This window comes from Lontra canadensis, unplaced genomic scaffold (assembly GCF_010015895.1).
Source record: "Lontra canadensis isolate GAN:19392208 unplaced genomic scaffold, GSC_riverotter_1.0 scaffold27, whole genome shotgun sequence".
Lineage (NCBI taxonomy): Eukaryota > Metazoa > Chordata > Mammalia > Carnivora > Mustelidae > Lontra > Lontra canadensis.
In genome coordinates, this window is record NW_022631021.1 from 602,145 (window position 1) to 628,109 (window position 25,965).

The 25,965-nt window shown below is 50.9% G+C and overlaps 1 protein-coding gene across 8 annotated transcripts in view; it reads left to right on the top strand.

Moving 5' to 3' along the window:
• The window catches only part of ANKS1A (ankyrin repeat and sterile alpha motif domain containing 1A), a 175,056-nt gene that overhangs the window by 125,532 nt on the left and 23,559 nt on the right, over positions 1–25,965 (top strand). For all 8 annotated transcript variants that reach the window (XM_032864279.1, XM_032864282.1, XM_032864281.1 and 5 more), the window contains 2 exons: positions 19,031–19,097; positions 24,364–24,470. In XM_032864279.1, coding sequence (XP_032720170.1) covers positions 19,031–19,097; positions 24,364–24,470 — 174 coding nt within the window. The remainder of the gene's footprint in view (positions 1–19,030; positions 19,098–24,363; positions 24,471–25,965) is intronic.

Consider the following 25,965-nt stretch of genomic DNA (forward strand, 5'->3'; position numbering starts at 1 on the left):
AGCATCCTTAATTCTAGTGAGTGGCTCCCATTTTCCCCTCAGCAGTCGGAGTGATTAAATGTCATACTATATCAGGGGAGTACCAGTTAAGAACATGGTTTTAATGCTGGGTGCTTGCACATTCTTTGGTTGGTTTGGGGCACCATACTGACCTACCTTGGCGGCCCCTTTAATTGGGCATTCATTGAATTGAATTGGGCTGACCGTCCCGAAGGCTCTCGGGGCCAGGACTGCTGTCAGGGCCTCACCTGCCCTGTCACAGTCGGCCCAGCTGTTGCCCACATTTCTCGTCACACTGCCCAGCCAGCCAGGCAGAATAGTTTTGCTTTGAGTTTGAGCCAGCATGCTGCTCTGCTTCATTATAAAATGTCTGAGCTGGACTGTTGCCCAAACATGAGTTTTCTCCTCACAGGTTAGTAAACTGAGGCTCACTGAGGACATGACCATCCCAGAGTCTCACGGGACCTTTGACAGTGCCCAGACCTCTGTTGCCCAGCAACATCTTCGGGACGGAGTGGGCACTGTTGCTTGTTGACTAAATGAGCAAACCCAGATCTCCTGGGATGTGCTCGATTAACAGTTCCTTTTACCTTTTTTGGTTTAGACTGTCAGCCTACCAAATCTCCTTTGGGTTCAGTGACTGATCTAGAGTGTTACAAGATTCCACCCGTTTTCTTGAAACAGATGATCACCCCTTCTGTTGCAAATGCTGGCTGGAAAGTTTAGCCTCCTTGTTGCTCTTTCCCGCAGTGGTCTTCCGGGTGTGACTACAGACCACCAGCGCTAACCGCACGTAGGGACAGGACAGAAATGAGGATTTTCGGCTACTGAATTTGACCCTCTGGGTCAAAAGCGCAATGGGCTCTCCAGGTGATCCCCTTGCTGCTGGAGTTTGACAACCACTGCTTTTAGAGCCGTCTTGGCAGGGTTTCCTCCAGCGTGGGGTTGTATAACATTAATAATAAAATAAAATTTAATGTAAGTTTTATCTGACACATTTAATATTTCCATGGTAGTTATTGTGCTAGCGGTAATTAGGCAAATGAAAAGCAGTTCTTATAAATGGCTATTAGGAGTATTACCCAGGCAAATCAAGTTTTTATAGTTTTTTTAATCCCTCTGTTAGCTCTCTAGTATCTGCCAGTGGCCATGCCATTGGCAGTTTCCCTCATTACAGATATACGTGCTTCAGACACCCACGGAGATAACGCTCATTCACATTCAGCTCTAATTTCCCAATTGTTGCTGTTCCCTGTGCCCATCTATCTTAGGTTGAGTTCCCCCCAAACACGGGATTTAGTTAGATGCAGATTGTCTATTTGGGAGGTCATCTCTGAAAGTACTGGTGAGGGAATGGGGTTGTGAGAAAGAAAGGAAAGCAATAAAGGGTTTGTGATCAATGGGGTTACCTCTCTGGGCCCCGGGGCTCAGCCCCACTGGGAAACTCTGACAGAGGGCCTCAGGTATCCTAATGAGAGTAGAGGGGGCTGGGCTGTTCACCACCCATCAGTGGTCCCAGGCTTATTCTGGATGCACCCCTGCCCCCACCCTGAGGTGGTGATAGAGCACCACCACTATGCCTGTTGGTACTTGCCAGGGCGGACCTGCTTCTGGAGTCCTGGTTCTGGAGAGGAAGTGGCAGGCGAGTACTCAGTGTCAGGAGGAAGGGAGAGGGTGTCATGAAAATACTCTGGATCTTAAGTCTGAGCCAGCGAGAGAGCAGGGTGCAGCAAATGAAAAAATCTGGTGCTGTAAGTGGCTGACATTGGGTCTCTTTGGTGAAAAAGAAAAGGAAAATAAGAGGATTCTGGGCTCTGGTAGGAGTAGAAGGCAAAAGAGAAACTTAAATTTCTTGTCGGCGAAGCCTGGCATGCCCTTTCCCCCAACCCCAAATGACACTGTCGACCTGCCCACACTGGGGTTCTAGTCTCTCGAGGCTGCAAAGAATGGTTGGAAGCCAGCCACGCTGAGAAGAAGGGGGGCTGTGTGCCAGGCCTCCCTTTGGGTGGATCTGCTGGCATGTTGTGGTTGCTTGCCAGGCTGCAGAGGATAGAGGAATCAGAATCTTGCATTCTTACTGAGGTCACCCTAACCCAGTTTTGACAGGTCCACGATAAAGGGAAAAAATCAAGGACAATGAGGAGTGCCACGGTAGCGCCACTGAGGTTTGGTTACCAACTGCCTTTATTCTGATTATGTCTATTCTTTCTTTGTGTCTCATTGTCCTTTCTAATATAAAATGAAGAAGGTAATTTTCATGTTAAGTTAAAATTCTTTTCCCTTATTCAAATTTTTTTGTTTTGAAATAATTATAGATTCACAGGGAGTTGTGGAAATAGTACCGAGAGATCCTTTATTCATTACCCTTCACCCAGCCAGTGCTGGTATATTCCATAACTCTAGTACAATATCAGAACCAGAAAAGTGACACAGGCATAACCCACACACCTTATTCACACTCCACCAGTTTGACACATGCGTGCATGCAAGTGTGTGCGTGCATGTGTGGTGCCGTGTGGTTTTATTAGCTGTAGTTCATGTAACCACCAGCACCATCGAGTTTACAACTGCCCTCTCAAAAAGCTCTCCCTCATACTTCCATCGTGTTCATTTGTTAAAGTCCTTATTTGCCATGATGAGAAGTTGGCAACCGTCTGACGTTGCTGCGATCCCAGTTAGGAGGGAAAATGGCCTACAGACTTGCAAAGTTAGGGACCACTGCCCTGTGTCCCTTTGTTGAAGTGGGACCACGCAGTACTCTGCACAGAAGCCATTTTCCTGAGAGAGAGGGGAGTGCCAGGGACACAGAGAGCTGAGGGTGAGGACACTTATCTCTCCCTGAGGGCCTTTGCCTTTAGGGTCCAGCCTCCGGAGGCCTCAGTATCTTCCACAAAGGCTGCTCCCTGTGCTGCCGCTTACATAGCTTGCAAAGTCATAGGGTATCTCAGCAGAGAGGCAAGAAGCAAGGCTTGGGCCCTCTTCTCCCCCTCTCATTGCCGTGGGCAAGTTCCTTAACCTCTCTGAGCCAGCTGTGCCTTCCTCATTGGACTGAGAGATGCATCTGTGTCTTCCTATCCTTTGTTGCCAGTGATGTGATGGTGAGGGTGCAGGGGCTGAGACGTTGCTCCTCGTACCAGCTGGACTCATGTATTCCCACTTCTGGGAGCAAAGCATTCTTGAAAAGGAGGTTGGGGTTCTGTGCTTCATGATTTTGACTAGAGCCATCCTGTTTATCTTCAGCTGTGTAGAAGCATATTTGAGATTCTGATGTGTGTGCATGCACGCAGGGACACACAAACGCCCGAGCTCAGAGATGTTTGAGAGAAATGGATCTCTTGTTGATCGAGGTTACAGTGGACACCACACTTCTTCAGTCTAAGCTTATACCTTCTCTACACCAGTTCACTTGCTGCTCAAGCCTTTGATTTGATAAGAGGTAGAATCTTAGAAGACAAGGCTCCTGTACCTCGGTGAACAGTAGCACCAGGAAGCCCCGCCTGGGGCCCCTGGCCTTTTGCCAGGGACTCATGGGGGTCTTGATAAGCTTCCCCTTCTTCCACTTATTCTCTCCTCTAGACCTAAGGGATTGGCACACTTGTTCAGGCTGCCCGCTCTCTGTCTCTTCCGTCTCTCCTTTTGGCCCAGCACTCTGTAGGAAAGGACAGAGTTTTCCTGGGGCTCCCCAGTTTTGCTGTAACTGAAATAGACACACAGTCCCCTTTTTACTGCTTGTCAAACAAAACAAAAATGGGAAACTCTGAGGCGAGAAGAAATAGCCTGTAAATAGCCAGCCGGCGGCGATGTTGTAAAGTTACTGGAAATGTTAAAGCAGTAATTGTCCTGGGTCTTACTCAAACGTTAATAAACTAGGTCTTTCCTTAGCTCCTCTAACGTCTTCCTCATAATTTGTTGTCTTGAGGCTACGGCTCCCTGCCTCCTGGGTGTGCACGCGAAGCCCCTGGAGAACAGGCTTGACAATGACAGATGCTTGCGAAAGAGTTGAGGCTGGTGTGTCGTAGTTGCTCGGGAATCCTGGTGTAGGCCGAGGCTGGAGATGGTCTTTCGGTGGGGGGCCCAAGGATCTCCCAGTGCAAAGGCTTCGCAGCGTGGAGAGGACAGCATGTCCATCTTGTCTGCCTTTCTTTTCCCGGTGTGCTGCTCTTATTGTTGGGCTTCCTGAGGATATGCGTGCAGTCTACAACTCCAAGCCTCCCTTGGTAACAGGCCCAAGAGCGCAAGTCCACAGGGGTAATCCTGGTGCAGACAGTCTTCACTGAGACTGTTTTGAAAACGCTGTGTTCGTTCTGGTTACCCGGTGTGGTTGTGTACTTTAACGTGAAGCTTAGCCCACAGCAGTTTCGTGCTGCTGCCCATATAGGGAATGGCTTCTCTCAGGAGTCCCAGAAGACATGTGACCCTGCCCTGCCAGCTCCATTTGAAGCAAGGCCTTAGGGCTCTCCCTTTACCAGTGTCCTTTCTTCAAATGCCAGGTCCTTTCCATGGCCTCTCACTCCCTCTGCAATCAAAAGGAGCCCCTGACCTTGAGCCCCGGGCCCAGAATTTAGTGGGCTAATTCAAGAATATCAAGTTGTGCTTGTGAGATGGCAGCCTGCATTGTTTAGGAATACTGACATGGATGGTAAACTCCACAGGAAAGTAGGGGGGTGGTAGCATTTAATCCCAGAAGCCAGTGGCCTCAGAGGAGCATGGAAGGGAGGTGATGACCTATGAAAGCCATGCTGTTTGGTGGCTGTGTTCTGTTTCCTGCAGTGTATGGTGGGTTTCTGGATGGGTCACATCTTACTGGTGTTTGAAATCGTGTTATAAAATAGACCCTTCGGAATTTAAGAAATACTTCATTTTTTCAAGATGAAAGAACACAGTTGCTTGTGGTTGAGGCCAGCCTAGGGCTGATCATGAAGCTTGTTGACTGAGGGACTCAGCAGTGAGACAGGGAGGATGCAGCTGGAGGCGTCTTACATGGAAAAATCCCACACATCTGGGAAAGCCACCACTTTCCCCCTCTCATTTCCTCTTGGGGGAAAAAAAATCTCAGATCCAAGAAAGTCATATGTCCTAAACATCTCTCTCCCTAAGAGTTGGTTAGATGTACCCACTTTCTCTTCAGGTGTTTTTCCACTGGGTATTGGCTAAACCCGCCCAGTGCTCAGTACCTGCTAGGAGCCCCAGTGGGAAGGACAAAAGGAGCTGAAGGGGCGTGGCGTGCACCTGTGGGAGGACCAAGGGATCATCCTTGGGCGATATTTATGTGAGTGTGTTTGCTTTAGTGTAGTACAGCCGGGCCATCTCTGCCCCAAGGAGCCTAACACAGAGACCTTAGACGCAGTCAGTCCAGAAAGGGTGCTGGCAGGGGAACCAGTGCTTTTCAGACACCTGCTGTGTGCCGGCCACTCTCTCCACGTTACTGCAGTTAATCCCCACAGCGCACCTCGAAGCAGGTGTCGCCATCCATATTTACAGACGAGGTTCAGGTAGGTTATGTATTTTGCCAGAGAGACAGACGAAGGATAAAGCCTTGTCTAACCCCCAAAATTTTTCAGTGTTAGACTGCACACAGTGTGGAGGGACACAGGTGACTTGAGCTGGTCCTGGACAGAATTACAGGGTAAGGATTTGGGGGCTGCAGATGAGGCAAAGACCTGCCGGGCTCGGGCTTGTGAACTCAGGAGCAGCGGGAATGTGGGTTGGTGGGTAAGGTGCAGTAAGAGGTAGGCACGACCATTAGGCCTTCAGTGGGGGCCACACATCCCTGGTGCACTATTGTCTCTAGCTCTGCCTTCCTACCCAGAAAATAATTAGCCTCCACGTACTTATTCTCACAGAGTATTTCCACATATCTTATCTTCCATGAGTATATTTGGGGGACATAAGGATGCCATTCCCGGGGCGCCTGGGTGGCTCAGTGGGTTAAGCCGCTGCCTTCGGCTCGGGTCATGATCTCAGGGTCCTGGGATCGAGTCCCACATCGGGCTCTCTGCTCAGCAGGGAGCCTGCTTCCCTCTCTCTCTCTGCCTGCCTCTCTGTCTACTTGTGATCTCTGTCTGTCAAATAAATAAATAAAATCTTTAAAAAAAAAAAAAAAGGATGCCATTCCCATAGTTTTTTATACTCCGTGATGGGTGGGGCAGGGCACAGACTAGTTCCTAGCTCAGGCGTTTTGTTTAGGGTGACCTTGGATGCCCTTAAACTTCATAACACATCTGGGAGACTTGGAGGACTCCAGTTGCTCTGCCTCCCTGCCCCATGGTCTGCCAGGGCAGATAAAGGGTACCATGTGGAGGGGGAGGGTCTTAGTTAACCTCCGTGACTCTCTGTCTCTGTGCCTCCCAGCTTGAGATCTGGGCTGCCAGGAGTTCCTGTTATCAAGTGGTGTGTGCGAGTGAATGGTAGCTGGAAATTTGACTTGCATGAGGTAGCCCCTGAGTTTGACAGAGTATAAGAGCCCATGACTTGCTAATGCTTTTGATCGGTAACTCACAGGGCCCTGGCTGGTTGGCCCTGGCCCCTGGGAGTCATCAGTGAAAGCGTAGGGCATTGTGCTACCAGAAACTGCGATGAGGAAGGAGGAAGGGCTGAGAGTATGCTGGGATTCACCGGGGTTTATTTACCAGCCCTCAGTGGGGAGGCTTTTCAGGAAAAAGAAGCAAGAGAGGAATTCTGTATCTGTGTAAGTTGAGACTTACTTGATAATGAAAGCAGTTTGTGAATTTCAGCGTGGCTGGGCTCACTGTATCTGTGACGGGCTAGTGTTTATTGGGTGGTGCTGCCAGCTCCCCACAGGGGCTTTCTGGGTGGACACTTGGGACGGGGGTTATTTGGCTAATTACAAACCTCTGTTAAAGGAGGAAGTCATTTTTAAAAAGAATACAAACATTTTAATTTCACCCTAAATGGTTAGATGTGTATCCCGGTCTTTTGATGTGGAGCTAGGGTCTTTTCTTTCTCTGTCGACCCGCTAATCTGGACTTCTCTGTCCACTATTTATGAGCTGAATCACACCCACAAAACATCATCGTTTAAAATTTCCAGTTTGAGTTTCTTAGAAGTAAAGCAGGAACTTAGCCACTTGTGAAAGTCGGAGTACAGAATCCTTTTAGAATGTTTTATAATTTATTTCTCCAACAACACCTAATCCAAGAGCACATTTTTAAAAAATGATTCTGTTATTGAGTCTCCTCAAAGCATCTCCTTGGTTGTCACGGAGACTGCTCTTTTTGTGCTTGTTTCATCATTGAGGTAAAGTTTAATCAAATTTTCTGTTTTCACCAACAAATATACAACCATCTTAAACAGTTCTGGAAATGATCCCAGCTGATTCCTGGGAAGCAGAACACCCAGTGGGTAGAAGCAAAAGACCCACGGGTGTGCTCAAGAGGGTCGTGCCAGCTGGGAACATGGGCATGAGTTCCCGGAGGGAGTAGATGGTGTGCAGTTCGGTGAACTAGCTAGAGGTCATTACCGGACTTGCAGGCTCGGTGCTGGGATCCCTGTTGCAGATGGCCCTGCTCGTTCCACAGTCTGCTTCTCTTGTTGCCTCTCGACCCTGCCCTGCAAGAGCCAGCTCTCAGAGGCGTGGGGCATGATGGCAGCACCCCAGCCTCCAGGCCTCTCCTTTGCCTCTGCAAGGCTGAGTTGAGACCCTGCTTCCTCTCCTCTCTCTCCTCTCTCTGGTGTTGTCTGGGGTTCTCCATGTTCTTGCCAGGAGCTGCCTTATAGAAAGGCGGCACCTCCCTCCCATGAAACGTCTTGTCCTGAATGGAGAAGCAGCTTCCAGCTGAGTGTCCAGGAAGCGAGCTATTGTTCACACAGCACGTTCTAAACATTTTCTGCCAGAAGGAAGCCCTTTCCCTCTGGTTTGTCCTTTAAAAAAAAAACAAAAAACAAAAAACAGAAAAATACAAAGGAACCTGCGTTTTGAATAACTTGTTTTTAAGGTAGAATTCTCTTTTTTATTTTGGAACCAGATGAATGTGAATCATGAGTGAAAACCCTTTCTAATCTTTATAAATTGAAAGGAGCAACAGAGTAGGACCTTGTGGGCTGTTTGCCTGGCATTGCTGCTCTTAGGAGGGCCAAGGAAGTTTCTCAGTGTGAGCAAGACCTCCATCTGGTCAAGGGGGCTCCTGAGTGAAAACTAAATGACGCTTAGGCTCAACTCTATTTTTCCAAGGACTTCATTTTAAAATGTTCCTTACTACTTTCTGCTATGGCCCCAGGATGTGGCAGGGATACCAAAAGTTCCCAGTAACAGGGACAGACAGACGTTGCCTTTGGAGAAGGAGCAGATCTCTTCTGTACTTAACAGTAGCAAGAGACTTGTCTTCACCCACAGGGTGAGTTCTTTCAGGGAGTGGATGTGTCCCACGAAGAGCCCACGTCTTGTAGACAGTACGGGGCTTGCTCAAATGTCAAAATCCATGAACTCCTCATCGCAGCTCCTTCTGGGAACCTGAGTCTGCACTAGGACTTCTTCTTTTTTTTTTTTTTTTTTAAGATTTTATTTATTTATTTGACAGAGAGAGATCATAAGCAGGCAGAGAAAGAGGGGGAAGCAGGCTCCCTGCTGAGCAGAGAGCCCGATGTGGGGCTCGATCCTAGGACCCCGAGATCACGACCTGAGTGGAAGGCAGAGGCTTTAACCCACTGAGCCACCCAGGTGCCCCTGCACTAGGACTTCTTGTACATTATCCCACAACTTTACAGCAGCCCTGAGTTATATTTCCATGTTGCCTTTGAAGAAACTGAGGCCTGAAAAGGAGTAGAGTCATTTGTCCATGGCAGTGATCCCATGAGCGAGGAATCTGTCCACATTTAATGGAAGAGGAAATTGAAAAAGAAATTAAATGGCTTGTCTAAGGTTCCACAACTTAAGAGTTTAAAGTCAAGTTTTTTTATTCCAAAGTCCTGGTTCTTTTCCCACTATGCAGACCCCGTTCGGTGTTCCCAACCCCGTATATTTGAAAGTGTGCTCTGAGCTTTAATAGAGTAGAAACTAAGCCCTAAATAAGCTGGACATCATGAGTTATAAAGATAATGAGTTGGGCACTGGGCACGTATTTCTAGGATTCGGACTATGGATGCTATTTAACTTCTCTAGCGTTTGGTTTCCTCTTCTGTGAAGCGGGCAGAATCAGAGCTCTCACCTGGGCTGGATGTGAGGATGAAGCGAACCCCTGGGAGGGCACATAGCTGGTGCCCAGTGAAGAGTGCCCCACTGACAGAACCCGTCTCTGGAACCGGATAACCCCAGAAGGCTCGAGTGCCAATGGGTGTGGATCAAAAATATTTTCCAAGGAGAAGGGTACCTTGCTTTGAGCACCTGAATTTGATTTTCAGGAACAGTGACCTCCCGGAGTAGAAAAGGGATAATTTAATTTCCTAAGATCTCAAAACAGTCCACCCATCTTTCCCTTGTTCCCTCAGTGCTCTGAGGGTGGATTTGATCTCCTTTTATTGATCTCGGGCTACAGAGGATACAGGCGCATTCTCCTAGCTGAGTATTCTGATATGCTGCTTACCATGCTGAAGTCAGTCACCAATGGAGGGGCCAGTGTCTTTTGAGTCGGTTTAATACGAACCAGTTTCCCAGGGTTTGTTCATCCCTGGGAACACTGATAATGGAGTTTTCAGACTATCAAGACTGGGGTTAGCCTGGGTTCCAGGATAGAGAAAGCCACACTACAGCAGAGAAGCTGTGCTGAGAGCCCTTCACCCTGAAAGCTTGGTGACACGGAATAATGGTGAAGTCAGCTTTCCCACATTCCTTTCTGTTTGTTTCCTTTGCCTGCTGGGCATGTCTCTGCTTATTAGCATGTTGAGCAGAGTTCATTACTAATGATGAAACACAAATCAGTGTTGATCTTACAATTTATTTGATCCCGAAAGAAGTATTTTTCCCAGTATTTTATTCTGAAAATTTTCAAACATGCAGAAAACTTGTAAGAGACTTGAATAGTGGATACCTATCTGTCCACCACCCAGAGCCTAGATTCTCTAATACCCTTTACTTGACTTGTTTTATCTCATTATCTGTCCTTCCCTTGGTCCACTTAGAAATCTGTTATTTTTTGATGTATTTCAAAATAACTTGTGGACATCATATTTTTCATCCCTGAGCAGCTTAATTATGTATACTATTAAATAGAGTGTGAAAGATATCTGTTCATAGGGTTTCAGGGGGAGAGGCAGTAAAATGTATACAAAGTGAAATACATAAGACTTTACCAATCCCTGAGTTTGTGTGACCCAAATTCCTATCAAGATGCAGAATATTGGGCGCCTGGGTGGCTCAGTGGGTTAAAGCCTCTGCCTTCAGCTCAGGTCATGATCCCAGGGTCCTGGGATCGAGCCCTGCGTCGGGCTCTCTGCTCAGTGGGGAGCCTGTTTCCCCCTCCCTCTCTCTGCCTGCCTCTCTGCCTACTTGTGATCCGTCTGCCAACTAAATAAAAATAAAATCTAAAAATAAATAAATAAATAAAGACACAGAATATTGCTATAAACCCAGAAAGTTCCCTAATGCCTCTTCCCAGTCACTCCTTACCACTCCCTTAACCCCAACAACTACGCTTCTAAAATTTGTCGTCTTCCATAGATTAGTTTTGCCTGTTCTAGAACTTAATAAGTGGAATCAGGGCAGTATGCATGCTTTTGTGTAAGCCTTGTTAAAAAGAAAGCCACAGACCCAAAATGGCGTCCATTAGGCCAAGTCACCAGACTGGGGTTTAATTAACCTAACTGAATTGCACTTTCAGACTCCCCTAGAAATGTACCCTTCACAGGTCAGTCTGGAATTTTTCTGTCAGCACCAATAAGGTAATCTGTATGTTCCCAAGGAAAGATGAGATGAGGGGCACCTGGGTGGCTCTGTGGGTTAAAGCCTCTGCCTTTGGCTCAGGTCATAATCCCAGGGTCCTGGGATCGAGCCCTGCATTGGGCTCTCTGCTCAGCGGCTTCCCCTTCTCTCTCTGCCTGCCTCTCTGCCTACTTGTGATCTCTGTCAAATAAATAAATAAAATCTTAAAAAAAAAAAAAAAAAAAAAGAGAGAGAGAGAGAAAGATGAGGTGATCTACCTATGAAGACCCTTTTGTCCCCAAAGGAAGGTGACCTCACCTGAAATAATCCTTTTTTCCTGTTTTTAACTTCCTTGCCCTGCCTTTAAAATCCTTTCCCTTTCTGTAGCTCTTTGGAGCTCTCCTCTACTTGCTAGTTGGGAGGCTGCCCGATTCATGAATCATTTAGCAAAACCAATTAGATCTTTAAATTTACTCAGTTGAATTTTGTTTTTCAACAGCCTCATCTGAAGGATTTTAACTAGTGCTTTATAATGAATTTTGGGAACTCTGTCAACTTCGCTTATCCAACTCCCTCCTATTTTGTAACTTCAGGAGTGGCAAGTTGCAGAAAATCTCAAGGTAGCAGATGCATACTGATAGTGTATTTCTATTAAATATATATGATTTTTTTTTTTTACACCTTCAGTATATGTAATTTAGCTCTCTGAGTTTTACATCTGACTCCCCTGATATTATAAGGCAGATGTTCCCCAGCCAGATCCTAGGAGCTGACAGATGTGGGACCCTTTCCCAGGTCACCCTGCTGAGGAAACCCACTCTGAATGGAGATTTAGGGTGTTTTCTCAGGGCTGATTTAATCGATAGCTAGGCTGACAGCGCAGCCGGTGTGCCATTGGGGAAAAACGGGAGCAAGGCAGGGTTACTTGGTGGTGGCGGCCGTGATGGTGGTAGAAAAACCAAGGAAGGTCCACGAAGCCCGCTGCCCGGTGCATGTATGCAAGAGTACCGCGGCCCCTCTGAGGTGTGTGTGCTTTCCTCATTCCTCCTCGCTCGCCGCAAGCAAGCCTCCTCCTGGACAGAAAGTAGATTGCGTACATTGGAATAGAACCCAGATACATAATCCTCATTAATCTTTCAGATTCTTGTCCCACTTATTAAAGCCAGTATTTGGCACAAAACCCAGAGTTCTGTGGCAAGCAATGATAAAGGTAATTGGAATCTAGGTCTCCCAACTTTTTTCTTCTTTCAGCAGTTTCTTGGGGCTGGCAGTTAAAGATCGCCTGGGTAGCAGACTGCTCTAGGGTGAGAGGGGCATTGGCAAGGGTGGTTGTTGGCCCAGAAGGTCTTCCTCCCTGTCGAGGGGCCGAGTCTGGAGCATGTGCATCTCCAGGCCAGCTGGGCGAAGTGGGGTGGGAGCTGCTTTTGGGGGGACAAGGCCCAGACAGTAACCCCAAAGGTGTGTGAAAGGTAAAAATGAGGAAGGAGGAGGGGGGTTTGGGGACTGAGGTGCCACGGGGAAGCAGGAGTGTCTCTGACTTTCTCGTCCCCCAGCCTAGCCTGGGGCAGGCGAATACCAGCTCTTGGCTCTCTGCTCTCGTGTGAGACTTGACAGCCACACAAGCATAAAGCACTTTGGGAACAACTGCTCTGTGGTTCTCCCAGCCTGGGAGGGAGCGGGGGATTCATGTGGGGGTACAGCCATAAATACCGCAGCAGTCTGTGTGTCCCCTGTGGTGAGACACGGGAAGCCCCCACCGACAGTGTGCTCTGGGGCCAGGAAGCTCCCCACTGTTAACAGAGCCGACACGGGAGCCCCAGCCTCCTCCTGGCCTCCTGTGCGCTTCGGAAGGCCAGCCGGGAACCTCTTGGCAGACATTTACTCATTCCCTGCCCTCCTCTCTCCTCCCCCACCCTCTCCCGCCTCCCTCTCCTAAAAGCAGTTGACAAGGTTAGAAAATCAGGACAAATAATTTACTTCAATCCATCTCTGTCTTTCCCGAGGCCTTGTACAATTTGCTCGGGGGCGGGGAGAGAGAGGGAGAAGAACCCCAGACCCTGGCCAGTGACCCTTTTTCAAATGTGGAATCAAAGCCCACTCTAGGCTGCGAGTCTGTCTGCTGCGAAGCGGCAGTAAGACAGAGATGGTGATGAATTCTGATGCGGCTCCTGGGCCCTGGAGTGCAGCTGTCAGCAGTCTTCAGGGCTCCTTGCCCAGCTGGAGGAGCCCGCCGTGTGCGTCAGTGGTCACCTGATGGCTTGGGCACAGCAGCCGGGGCCACTGAGGTGGTTAGGGCTCGCTTCCTCAGCCCTGTGCTCCGAGGAACGGGGAGTGCCCTCTAAGCAAGGCCGTCTGGCCTGAGGAGAGGCTCTGCCCCTTGGTGCCCCAGTGCAGGAAGCCCGAACTCCCCGGGGGAGCAGGCTCGGCCACCCATGGCACTTTGTGGAAATGAGAGTCGCACTGGCGGCGAGAAATTTGGGAGTCTGCCCACGAAGCAGAGCTCCAGTCCCCTCACCTAAAAAATGGGATAATATGTTTGCTTGGCAGTGAGTTGAGGCCAGCTGGTCATCGTAGGGTTTGAGATGCCCATGCCAGCAGCCCAGGAAGGTTGGAGAAAGACAAACGTGAGGGCAGGGGAGTTGGAGAATCCAGACTGGGGTCCAGAAGTGTTGGCTGCCTTTCGTCTCTTTCTGTAGTGGTGAGGTCACTAGCCTGATGGGGGCATTTAACAAAGTGTAGCTGTTCCTCTTTGTCACCGGCCACCTCCAGCGGGCCAGCTCTGTCTGCGCATGGCACCGTGTGGGACCCAAAAGACACAGTGTGAATCAGGGTCCTTACCCTTAGTGGTTCTCTAGTGTTTCTGGGACACATACTAAAACAGTGAATCAGGAAAGTCAGAATGCAAACCAAAGGGTGTTTCTGGGCTGATAAGGTATTAAACATTGGGGCCGAGAAGGAGAGGCAGAAGGGGTCTCCAGTCCTCATGGCACAGGCCCAGGGGGACTGGTATGTATTTTCCAATTGGTAGGTGAGTCCTAGGGAGCCGAGAGCTCCCCAAGCAGCAGAAAGAGGATTGGAAGGGAATGCCTGACATCAAGAGCCAATTTTAGTGGCTGGTGAATTGCAAAAACCTCTCCCTTCATGAATCTCTCCCTTCGTGTTCCCATTTGCCTGCAAAAGATGGTGGGAGGAGATGATCCCTTTCCCTTCGTCCTCCCCATTAGGCGCCCCTTTACAGGCATGTTGACCAGACTGATTACTGCTCTCCCAGTATTTGGCTACAAATGGGAGCCCCTGAACATAGCCATTGCATCTAACTTGTACCCCCTTCTGGAAGGGAGGTTTCACTTAGGCCTTGCTGCCAAGTTGCATCGAGGCTCATGGTTCTTCTGTGGACTCTATGCCTGGAGAAGTAGTTCTGCCCCCAGCAGCTGTCTTCTCCCTTCCCTCACTCTTGATAGCCAGTGAAAAGGCTAGTGTGATCAGATTTGTTCCTGAAGCCAGGGTATAGTGACAGGGAATGGAGGCCTCTTTGTCTGTAGACAGACTGTCACCTCCTGCTGCCAGCCTCTGGGCACCCAGGCACCTGTCAGCAGTCCTGGCACCTCAGCAGCTGTGTCTCGAGTATTTGTGTTTCTTCTAGCTTCCAGCCATGTGAGGAATATGTTTTATACATTTGTGGCAGGGGTGGGAAGGGAGAGACTAAATAGAATAACCGTGAATGCATTCTGAAAATGGAGCACTTCCAAGCATTTTTAAAATACATGTATCCATTACAGTGATAAATTTCAGGCCTTACTTTACCAAACACAAACAGAAGTTCCTGTAGAGTTTATGTGAAGTACAGGAGTAAAGTGTGGGCTTTGTCCATCTCTCCCCCAAGATGTCGCTGATCCTACACAACAGAAAAGAGCATTGAACAGTGCCCTTCTGTGACATTCCATCTGCCTCTTTCTCCCCTGAGATGCAGAACATTTCTGGGAAAACAGCCTGATCAGATTGGGTTTTTTTAACTCAAGCGTAAATGGTGAAACTACACAAAGTATATGGATCAGAATGGTATCTGTTTTCTCTGACAGCTCACTCCTCTTTGTCTAGACTGAAATGACGGTATTCTGTCTCCGCTGGTTCTGGGCCATGGAGGGTGTGGCCGAGCCAGAAGATGAGATCCAGCTCCTCACCGTCTCCCGGTCTCCCCAGCCCAGGCGGAGGCGCTGGGTAGGATCACAGCCCCAGACAGCTCGGTGCTTATGGAGTGAGGCCGGGCACCTCCCAGTCTGTGCTCACACAGGACCTCCTCACTGCCGCGTCCCTCCTAACCCTGTGTCTCCGCCAGGGCAGGAAGGGGAGCTGGGTTGTAAGTTGTCCGTAAACTGCTGAGTACTCAGTTCCTCTATAAACTAGAATCTTTTCAGCTTGACTTAGATACTACGGTTACAGGACAGCAAAGCATCGTGTATAGTTTCGATGAAACATTTGTGAGCGTCCCTGCGTACCCCGCCAGAGGGTGGGTTGTGGAAATGTGGGCCGTGCCTGGCCCTTTGTAGTTGGTGTGAGGGTGAGTCCTGGGGCAGGCAGGCAGGAAGGAACAGAATGAAGAAGCAGCGGGGTGTTCTACTTCTGTTCACTGTGATTTCAAAAGGCCCTTTGGCAAAATCTCCTGAGTTGGGCCAGGAGATGTTGATTGGTTAGGCCCGCTGGGGCTTTGGGTTTCGGGTGATTATGAGGACAATGAAACATGTACTGTAGGTGTCTTGACTTTATATGAAAAGCTACCTTGGGGTCATCCTCCATTCCAGCTCTCCCCCCTGCTGGCATTGGGAAAACAGCTTTTCCACTACTGGCTCTAAGTAAATGGAAACTTCCCCCACCCCCACTTCCTTTCATTCATTCAGTAAATTGCCTATTTAACCAGAACCAGGCCCAGGAGGAAAATGGCAAGTAAACCACGCTTTCTTCCAATCCTCATGGTTTTTACAGTGGTCATTCTCCCACATACACCCTCTTTGGCCTCAAAGATAGACCCATAGCCTGGTGGAACCATTCCAGGGATAAGGACCCATCCTCTCTCCCTGCCCCCATATAGGAAAAAGTTTTCTCACTTTGAGGACCTTACTTTTTTTTTTTTTAAGCTTTATTTATTTATTTGAGAGAGAGCATGAGCAGGGGGAGAGGCAGAGGGAGAGAGAGACTCTCAAGCAGACTCCCCACTGAGCACAGAGCCAGACACGGGGCCCTATCTCAGGATCTTGAGATCATGACCTCAGCTGAAATTAAGAATTGGACACCCAGGGGCACCTGGGTGGCTCAGTGGGTTAAAGCCTCTGCCTTCGGCTCAGATAATGGTCCCAGGGTCCTGGGATTGAGCCCCGAATCGGGCTCTCTGCCCAGCAGGGAGCCTGCTTCCCCTTCTCTCTGTCTGCCTCTCTGCCTACTTGTGATCTCTCTCTCTGTGTCAAATAAATAAATAAAATCTTAAAAAAAAAAAAAGAAGAAGAATTAGACATCCAACTGATGGAGCCATCCAGGCACCCCTGAGCACCCTATTTTTCACCTATAAATATAGAGAAGGACAAGGAAGGCACATCAGCAGATATGTAGGGAGTGCCTGCTCTTTGCCCAGCTTGGAGGCTTCTGTGATCTGAGTGAACCAGGCTTTGGGACCTGTGCGCTGGTGGAACCACAGTGTCCTCCAGTGTGGCTGGGGGTGGAGGGGCGGCTTGGCCCCTCCACAGATAGGAAGAGCTATCTGCAAATATTCCTAAGCCTTTCCTGAGGAAGAGGAGGTGCTCTAGGGGAATAACCAGACCAGTGGCTTGAAGTTGGATAAGAAAGCTTCGGATGTGTGAAAATACTGATGTTATAAATTGGTGCTTTCTGCAAAGAGGGCGAATGACAGGGAGAGTTAGCAAGTGCCCCGAATCTGGAAGACCTTTAGCAAAATCGGACGTGGGGGTTGGAAATGGGATTGTATGACCTGTGGGGTCCCTGCCGTGAACTCAAGATTTTGTGCCTGGAAGAACTGTCAGGAGAGAACTCGGATTTATCCTACAGATGCACTTGTACGTGTGTACAGACACCGTCTGTAGAACAGCATTGGTCATGGCGCTGTTGGGAATACAGAAAGATTGGAAACTATGCACGTGCCTACCAGGGGGTGGGCTAAATAAATAGCCCCACACCCAATGACACAGCTCATCCATTGGGGGAGAAAAAAAAGAATGTTCTTATAAACTGTGGAGGATCTCCAAGATGTCATATTAAATAGAGAAAGCAAGGTACAGAGCAGCATATATGGGCTGCCTCTCTCAGTAGGGGGCAGGACATCTTTCCATGTTTGCTCACAGGAGACTGCAACTCATCTCGAAGCATACTGGAGGAACTGGTTATACTGGTTGCCTGCAGGGAGGAGAGCTAGACAGGGACAGGGAGATTTTCCTCTGAGTAACCTTTGTACCTTTTGAACCTTGAATCATGGAGATGGAGGACTTGTCACAAAACAGAAGTAAAAGTGTATTTTTTTAACTTTAAAAATAAGGAGGTTTTACTCATTGGAGTTCTGAGGGAAACAGAGGGGGAATGGAAAGCAAACGAGCCTCTGACTGGGCATCTGCTGTGAGCACAGATTACTTTCAATCTGTAGACATAACACTAAGGCTGGGAAAGGGTTGGAAGTACTTGCCTGTCCTCACGGGTGGACCTTGCACCAAGCTACCTGTTGAAGGAGGCAGCTCTTGGAAGGGGGCAGGGTGGGGGGGGGGGTAGGCCAAAGAAAGGGATGTACAAGGAAGGGAAGGAGGAAGGTGGTTTCTTCAAGGGGCAGGGCAGACCCACTCTAGTGTTGCCCACTTCGGTGCCGGCCCTTGAGCGGGGGGGCCAGTAAAGCCGAGGTGCACCACAGCTTGCTCCGTAGGTCAGCTGTGTTGTGTTTCCCTTGGCTTTTGCTGAGCTCAGAAATGGAGTTCACAGTGCATGTTAACAGGCAATCAGGTGACGGCTGGAGCAGGCAGGCATTTCTGTGGCGGGAGAACAGCCTCAGCTCTCGGCTGTGAAGGAAAAGATGTGTTCTTCTGCTGGGTGTCAAATGTGCCATCTTTGTCTGCCAGCTGGAGACTGGCTGGAAAGTTGGTCGTGGTGGTTTTTTTGTTTTTGTGGAGGTTTTTTTGTTTTGTTTTGTTTTGTTTTGTTTTGTTTTTGATTGTCAGACCCAGGCTCCTTACTTGCACTTAGAGGAAAAAGCATCCAAGCTCTGGAACAAAAGGTTCTCTTTCCTTTTTTTTTTTTTTTTTTTTTTTAGAAAAAGAGCCATGAATGAGCTCGTTATCACTGCAACCCAAAAGAGGAGGAGGAGGAGAGGAAGAGAAGGAGAGAAGGTAGCCTCCTCCTCAAGCCCTGCCCTGCCCCTGCCCAGGTTTCCTGGAGTGGGGGGCTTGGATCTGGCTCAGGGTGACCTAAGCCAGATGGCTGGAACAGGTGGTCCATACAGGGGGCAATGCTGGAGACCTTGGATGCTTTAAGACTGGCTCGCTCTGTCTGCTATGATCCAGAGGAAGGATACATGTCTGTACCTTCAGGGAGCAAAAGATCCTCTGATCAGAGTTGTATGCCTGTTTCACTCTGACTTCTGAGAGGCTCCCGTGTTCACGTCCTCTGCTTGTCTCAGCTCTCGAAATCATCCTCAGATCTCAGAGCTGGTAGCCAGGCAATGTCAATTATCTGTTGAATGCTGGAATTTACCACGCACGGCTTTAGGCTTTAGGCACTTGGGGTGTCACAGGGAACCAAGTTGGCAAAGTCTCTGCTCTCATGGAATTTAAATTCTGGTGTGAGCAGTGAAATGTGCCAGGTCTGGCCTGCTGGTGCCCCCTGTGCCCTGTCTCTGCTGGGCTGGGAAACTGCCGCAGGGAGTGATACATAAATGCCAAGGAAGGAAGATTCGCCAGCCTTTCCAGCAGCTGAGCACAGGTGGTCTCCCACTCGCTCTCCTTGGAGCCTTTCACCCCCATTCAGCTGTGGTCACAGAAGGGCCTCTCTTGATCTGAGCGGCAAAGAGTTCTGATCTGTTGCAGGTTGGTGCTGGACCTTGGAATGATCTGGAAGAGACCTGGAGGACCTCCCCTGCCCTTACACCCCTGCCACAGGTGCTGATGGTGAGCTGGCAATGTTTAACCTGAGCCTGACAGCCTCTCCTTTTTGTTCCTCTTTCTTCCGTTTCAGATTGAGAAAATCATGAGCTCTATTGGCGAAGGGATTGACTTTTCTCAGGAACAGCAGAAGATCTCAGGTATCGTACCAAGCAGCCATTTTTCCCCCGTGAAATGCAGAACTTTGGCTCCTTTCTGGCTCAGGTTTTTTTTCTCTGACCCAGAAGACAGACATTCGGTGGGCGAGAGAGGTCAGCCTCCGCCTACCCCATGCTGCTGCAGGTCAGAACCTCATGGATCTGTATGGCCCACCGAGCTATTATTTCAGAGTTATGACACTTTTTACATATTGGAGGGGAAATTGCATTTTAGGCCCGCCTGTTAGGAAGGTTTTGTTGTTTGTTGGTTGGTTTGTTTTAAAGTTAATGGTTGTCACTTATCCATAATTATGTGTGTAAATGTAGGCTGTCTCTGATTGGCTTAAATTGGAGTACACCTCAACTTGGTCTCTCCAGCTTCCCCGACAGCTCTGGCACCAACCCTTCGTGAGAAATGGGCTCTTGCTTGCCTCCTCTATGCCAGCGGCAGAGCCTTGGAGTCGATCAGTGGGGTCAGACCATTAGGGGGTGTCTCCTGGAGGGAGTGGCTTTGCTGCTCCTCCTAACGTCTTTCTCTGCATTTTTCCATTTACTTAGTCATTCATCATTTTTACTGCAGATCACTGCCACTCGGGGTTTGCTTTTCTTTTCAAGGCCCTAGGGGTGAGGTCGGCCTCCATTTTCCTTTGTTTGAAGCCGGCAGCTAGAGAGGCCATGTCTAAGTCGTTTTCCTTGGTAATAGATTTGTGGTTGTGTTACTTTTCTCAGGTGAGGTCACATTTCTAAAGGTGCCTCCTCATTAGAACAAGTCTCCCACCCCTTCCCCCAAGCATCTGCAGACCCCCTGCCACCAGAACTCCCAGGCTGAGAGCAGCTCAGAGGGGCCTGGCCTCTCCCCGTCGTCGTGGAGAAATGCCTCTCTAACCAAAGGGGTGGGGTTCCCAGAGCTTCCATCCAGAATTGGCCTCCTAGCCCAAGGGACACTTCTAGCTCCTCTGGCCCCATCAGGAAGGCTGATGGATGGAGACAGGTGTACACCTCAGGGAGAAAAGGGCTGTGGAGGCTTTGGTGCTTATGGAAAGAGCGTGGGCTCTGGAGGCTCAGCCCTGGGTTCAGATACTGCTTCTGGATACATACAGGTCTTAGGCAAGTCACTTACTTGCCTCTGAGCCCGCAGTTCCCTATCTACAAACATCTAAATAATAGAACCTACCACACAGGTTTGTTGGGAATGAGTCCTAGATACAAAAAATTGAGCAGATGAGGTAAATGGTGGCACTGCTCATCTTTTGTCCATGAAATAATTACCTAATCTTATTGAAAAACCTAAAGAAGTGGGGGGGCATCTCCCCTAGCTTGTCTCCCTCCACTGCTTTTCCAGCTGGGTTCCTGGAGCCTCCTCTCCCCAGCAGCCTTGCTGCCCCCTGGCTCCCAGCAGAGGGGCCACAGCCCGCTTTGGTCTGTCCCAGTCCGTCTTGGATGATGCTGGGGTCTGCAGAGGTGGCTCTTCTGGCTAAGAGTTTGCGGCTCTGCTTCCACGTGCTGGCTCCACACTCAGGCAAACAATCTCATGCTCTGTTGTGGTGTGTGGGCTTTAATCGAGAGTCAGGTGTTTGTTGGGAATAGATGTTCAGTACCAAGACAAACACTGCTGCCAGTTTTCAAAGCTGTGCTTTGGGGACAGCCAGGAATGGGATCGATAGTTCAGCTGAAACTGCTATCCACTACCTTGTACCCCTCTGTGTCTGAGGAGTGCATGTGCTTGAGAGTGTGGGTCAGAGCAGACATGACCTCTCCACCTTGATAAATCAGGAGATGTGGCAGCATCCCTGGAAAACACATTTCTGGAAGAGCCCTTCTTGGGGGTGGTGACACGGAGCTCTTTCCTTGCCCTGCGGGTCCCACCCAGCCCTTGCCCCCACAAACCCACGTGAGTTTGTGGTCCGGCTACCGCCCTGCGTCTCCGGATCCTGTTTTGGCACCACTGCACTGAACCATCCTCCATACAGCAGCTTAGGGGAGAGCCCAGGGCAGGCCGGTGAGCACGGCCACCTGGACAGAGAGGGCATCCGCCCATGCTGCAGAGGCCCAGCCCACTGTGTCTGCGCCGCTGCCAGGCCAGAAAGCATAGGAGAGTAGACTCAGCTCCGCCCGTGAACTCTGGATTCTGCCTGATGGGGCGGGAGGGGGTTTTCCCCAGGACCTCAGGGAGCACCAGCCTTCACCTCGGATCAGAGCAGAGTTCTCGTTTGTTCTGAACAGTCAGTAGCAGGGTTCAGATTGTCCTTAGGTTTCTGGATCTGGAAGAGGAGGCGTGGGCTCTGGGGTTGCCAGCCTGGGAGGAGGAGTAGCCGGCCGGCAGGCAGGCAGCCATTAACCAAGCCCAGGCTTGCCCAGTGTGCCTGGTTTCACAGAGGCGTGTGTCCTGAAGGGCAAGACCCTAGCTGGAACTGGAGTCTTATTCTTGTCTTGGGCCTCAGGAACCTGAGATTCCAGCACTGGAGCCACTTACCTGAATCCCTGACAGACAGGTTTCACAGCTCATTCCACTGTCTGGAGCCCTAAGAAGGGAAGTCTTCCCACTGGCCCAGGCAGTTCTGGCTGCTTTGAACAAAGGCCTGTCTGTAGAGCAGCGGAAGAGATCACTTGCTTTCTTTTGCTAAAGCCAGCCGTTGTAGTAGCCGTTCACTGCAGGCTCCTCAGGGGCCTGATCTCCCTGCACGGAGCCCCCTTCTTCACCAGGGCCGTCTACAGTCTGCTGAGCTGTAGGTGTCCCCCCGCATGTTTAGAGGGGGCCATGTGGTTCCTGTACATGTTACATTTTCTGTCTTCACAGCTGTACTTGGGGTTCGGGCTTCTTCCTTGGTGCCCCCCTCCCACGCCCTCCTCCTCTAGATTGTGAGGAGCCTGCTCTGGGCCTGGTGCTTCTCCCCTGGGCTCTAATGGGCCCAGAGAGAAGCCTCTTTCCAAGTTATTGAGTACGCTCGCTCACCTGAGGAATATTAGGTGGAACGTCTTTATTTCATCGCCTGTTTCTGTGACGCCCCATGGCTTATCCTCTTGGCAGGGAGGCACAATCTTTCTTACATGGTGAGTGGGGGCGGGGGCGGTCACTTCACCTGTGGGCTGTGCCCTCAGGGCCATGTCATTCCTCTGTCCCCTTCTCTGGCTGTCCTAGAAACTGTTGGCCCAAACTGTAGGAATGTGCCTTCTCTGTCCCCGATAAGCTGTTTCCAGTCCCTTGAGCGGCAGGTAGAGTCTCCCCGTCTCCGCCTTTCATACGCATGTGTGTCGGCTGACATGCGATACCGGGGAACCTGTCATTTTGCTCTGGTGCTTGTGCTGCTGTGTCCTTCTCCCTGGGCGGTGGCAGCAGCAGCAGCTTCTGCTCCGATGTCCGATCCCTGATGTATTTTCCTGAGCGTGGAAGGGAGGAGGGTGGGGAGGGGAGAGGGGGAGGGCCAGACATTATGAGAGTGAGCGAAGGCTGTGGGGCCGGCAGCAGGCAGCGTGGAGCCCAGGAGCCTCCAGACAAAGCACTCTGCTGCGGTTCTGTGAGCGCACGCATCCGCCGGGAGCAGGCAGGACCACAGCTGCCCAGCTGGGGGATTACAAGCAGGAATGAATCAGCAGCCGGGGACACTTGACTTCGTGGGCACACAAGAGCCCGCCGCCTAGGTTCCCTGGAGCAGACAGCCCCACTCAAGGAAAGGGGACCCAGCGTCTTGGAGCGCTGCTGCAGCGTGCATCAGGAGGCCGCCGGGTCCCTGACCACCACCTCTTCTGCAGAGGACAGAGGAGGGGAGCCCAGGACAGTGGGTCGCCGGGGGCTCCTAGATAACCAAGCCAGTTGGCCTTGGACTGCCTTGAAGGGCAGAAAGTACCGGGAACAACAGAATGACTTTCACCGTGTCAAGAGTTCTCTGGAGGTGATGTTTTCGTAGTTGGTTCTTCTTTTTCCTCCCTTCCTCTTTTTTTTTTTCTTTTCCTCCTTTTATCTGTTCTTGCCCAGGAGAACCAGAGAAGTAGGTGGGGGTTAGGTGCTCAGCTCAGGTCTGCAGGGAGGGCTAAACTCTGTCCTCCCCACTGTGCCACACGCCCCTGTCCGGTGCGAGGAGCAGAGTAGATACATGTCGTCCCTTCCCCTCTGGTCCTCCGAGGAGAACGTCAAGATCCGGAGACCCTGGGAAGACAGTTGCTGTCTTTATCACTCAGCCAAAGAGAGAACAGCACCGAACGTGAATAGACTTAAGCCGCCGCAGCTCAGCTGACAGAGGACCGCTTCCTTTTCCCCTTTCTTTCATCGGGCTGGGTTTTGTCTTCTCTAGCCAAGAACTGGATCTGCTTGCCTGCTTTCCACCTGAGCAGGCAGGCGAGTCACAGGCACAGCCACTACCACAAGAGGAAAATGAATGCCCAGCCCCGGCGAGAGAGCCCAGCCCGGGAAGGCAGCCGTTCAGCCAGCGCCCTGGCGCGGGAGACGCCCCACTCACCCGCAGCCAGAGTCTAGCTGTGGACTGAGCGCCTGGCCCCGCCGGCCACAGGGCCCCCAGGAGTGCGATGTCGCTGTCACAGCCGAGCCACACCTGAGCTTGGTTCCTGGGCAGCCGCCCAGGCTCTGCACCCTCGGCCCCTCTGCCTTGAGCCTCTGAGCACAAAGGGCCGGTGGCCATGGTTTGCTTATTCCGGGACTGCTGGGGGAAAACAAGTAAAAGTCTCTTTTCTCCCCCTGCTGGGTTCTGTGCTGCTTGCGTTGCATGTGCCGGGTCCCTGTGACCAGTCGCCGCCGCTTCCTTCCCGGAGCCCTCGCTGTGTGCCTGTGTCCCTCCGCTGCATGAAGAGGCGTGCGCTCTCCCGACCGGTGTGTGCTGCAAGGTCGCAGGACTTGCCCCTCGCCTGAGGCCCCGCGGGGGCTCCTGAAGTTGCATGGATGAGAGAAGCCCCCCAGCCCCTCTAGTGCCTGTGGGAACAGACTTCCTGAAATACCTCAGTGCGAACGCTGACGAGGAACTGCCCCGACCTGTGCGCAGCGACCGTGCATGTGCCACCGCGGCCCCGGAGCCGCTCGGACTGGGGGGTAGGGGGGCGGGTGTGTGTGTGTGTGTGAGCAGCCCGGGCCGTCCTGCCCTTGACCTGCACCTGGAAGAGGAGCTGCAGGTCCTCCGCTCTCTGGTCTCTTGTACATAGTCTGGCTGCCCTATGGTAATGACTATGATGTGGCAGTGCCATCTGTCTTCCTCTGAGTGCCGCTGCTACCGCCTTAATGGTTTTTCCCTTTTCAAGCGTCTGCCGATTCCTCTCTCGTCAGGTTCGCGGACGCTGGAGCAGAGCGTCGGGGAGTGGCTGGAGGCTGTTGGGCTGCAGCAGTATGAGAGCAGGTTGCTTCTGAATGGCTTTGACGATGTCCGCTTCCTGGTAAGTGCCCAGAGGCCTCCTGGGGGAGGGCTGCAGCCCCGCGGAACCGGGCTGCTCTGCTCTCCTATGGCCCCCGCTGGAGTGTGAAATGGTATGTAGACCTGCGTGCCAGCGAAGCGCCGGGTGCAGTGACTTAGACATCTAGGAAGTCTGCCGAGCGTCGTGCACCTTCTTTCTAAACCCTGCTCCCAGAAATAGTTCTGTCGGGAGAGCTGTTTGCAGGTCCTTTTCCCGAGAGGCTGGGTCCCTGCCCGCAGACTTTTGCCCCTCGCTGGTCCCCCTCTCAGGCCTCAGACCATGTGTTGTTGGTGAGGCCTCAAGGCCCTTTCGTTCTGGGTCAGACACCAAGAGTTTTGGTGGATGGGACAGCTAGGTTCCCTGTGGTGCCTCCCTGTCCCGTCTCTGTTGGATACCAGAAGTTTCCTTTATTCCCCAGAATGCTGCTGTGAAGCAGGTAGTCACTGAAGCAAGGAGCCTTGGCCAGCAGAAAGGCCTCTCCCCTGTACATCCCTGGCCCAGCATCCAGGGTGGGGAATGTGGCCGTGCAGCCTCAGGGAGTCCTAACCTCAGGCATGGCCCAGAGGAGAGGCTGAAGTGGCAGTCTGAGGAATCAGTTGCTCTTCTGAGGTATCATTTGTACTGTCTTTTTACACAACGCAAGGTGTCAAAGAAAAAGAAAAATCTAGGTGTCTCTCCTCAGGCTGCCTGTGGAGTCCGGGCCTGGCTGGGACCTGGGATTGGGATCCAGTGCTCCTTCTGTCCGCCCAGAAAGTAGCTCAGGCAGGGTACCCATGAGCCTTCCTCTCCTTGAAGCCCTCCAGGATATGGTAAAGGAAAGGGGTCAGGGTCAGTCAGCCCAGAGCTTCTAGCTCCAGTATGGGTCCTGTGGGTTTCCCACTGATGGGCTTGCATTTGGTGCTTTCTGAATAGCAGCTTGCCCAGGGAGCAAGCCTGGGGCTGCCGGGAGGAACCCTCACTAGGACAGGCTCCATCTCCAGGGCAAACAGTAAAGTCTGTAGCAAACCACCCTTCCAAAGCCAGTTTAGGGCCAGTTATTTTAAATAGCAATTTGTTTGTCTTTTTAAGTTGAACTAGGTATATTTATGGTTCTTTTTTTTTTTTTTTTTTTATGTTTCTTATAACCTAATCCCTGACTCCCCATGGTCCTGGGGGAAGGGCAGCAAACCCAGGATAGAGGTGGTGGTTCAGCCAGTGAGTTGGGGTAGTTGGCCCCTGGTGCTGAGTGGTGAGGGACCCTCCGTCTCCCAGCACAGCCCCTTCACCAGACCAGCTGTCAGACAGGCAAGGGCAGTGGGGGGGAAGGCTGTGGACTTCATAGTGTCCCCCTCCCTGTGCTTCAGTATTTTAGAGACTGAGCTCTTGACGTCTTGCCCCTCCTTCTGCTGACTTTGGAAAGGGTGAGGTTCCCAGCCCTCAAACAACATTTAAAGACTCCTTTAAAACCGCTTGCCTGCCTCTCCCCATGCTTACGTCC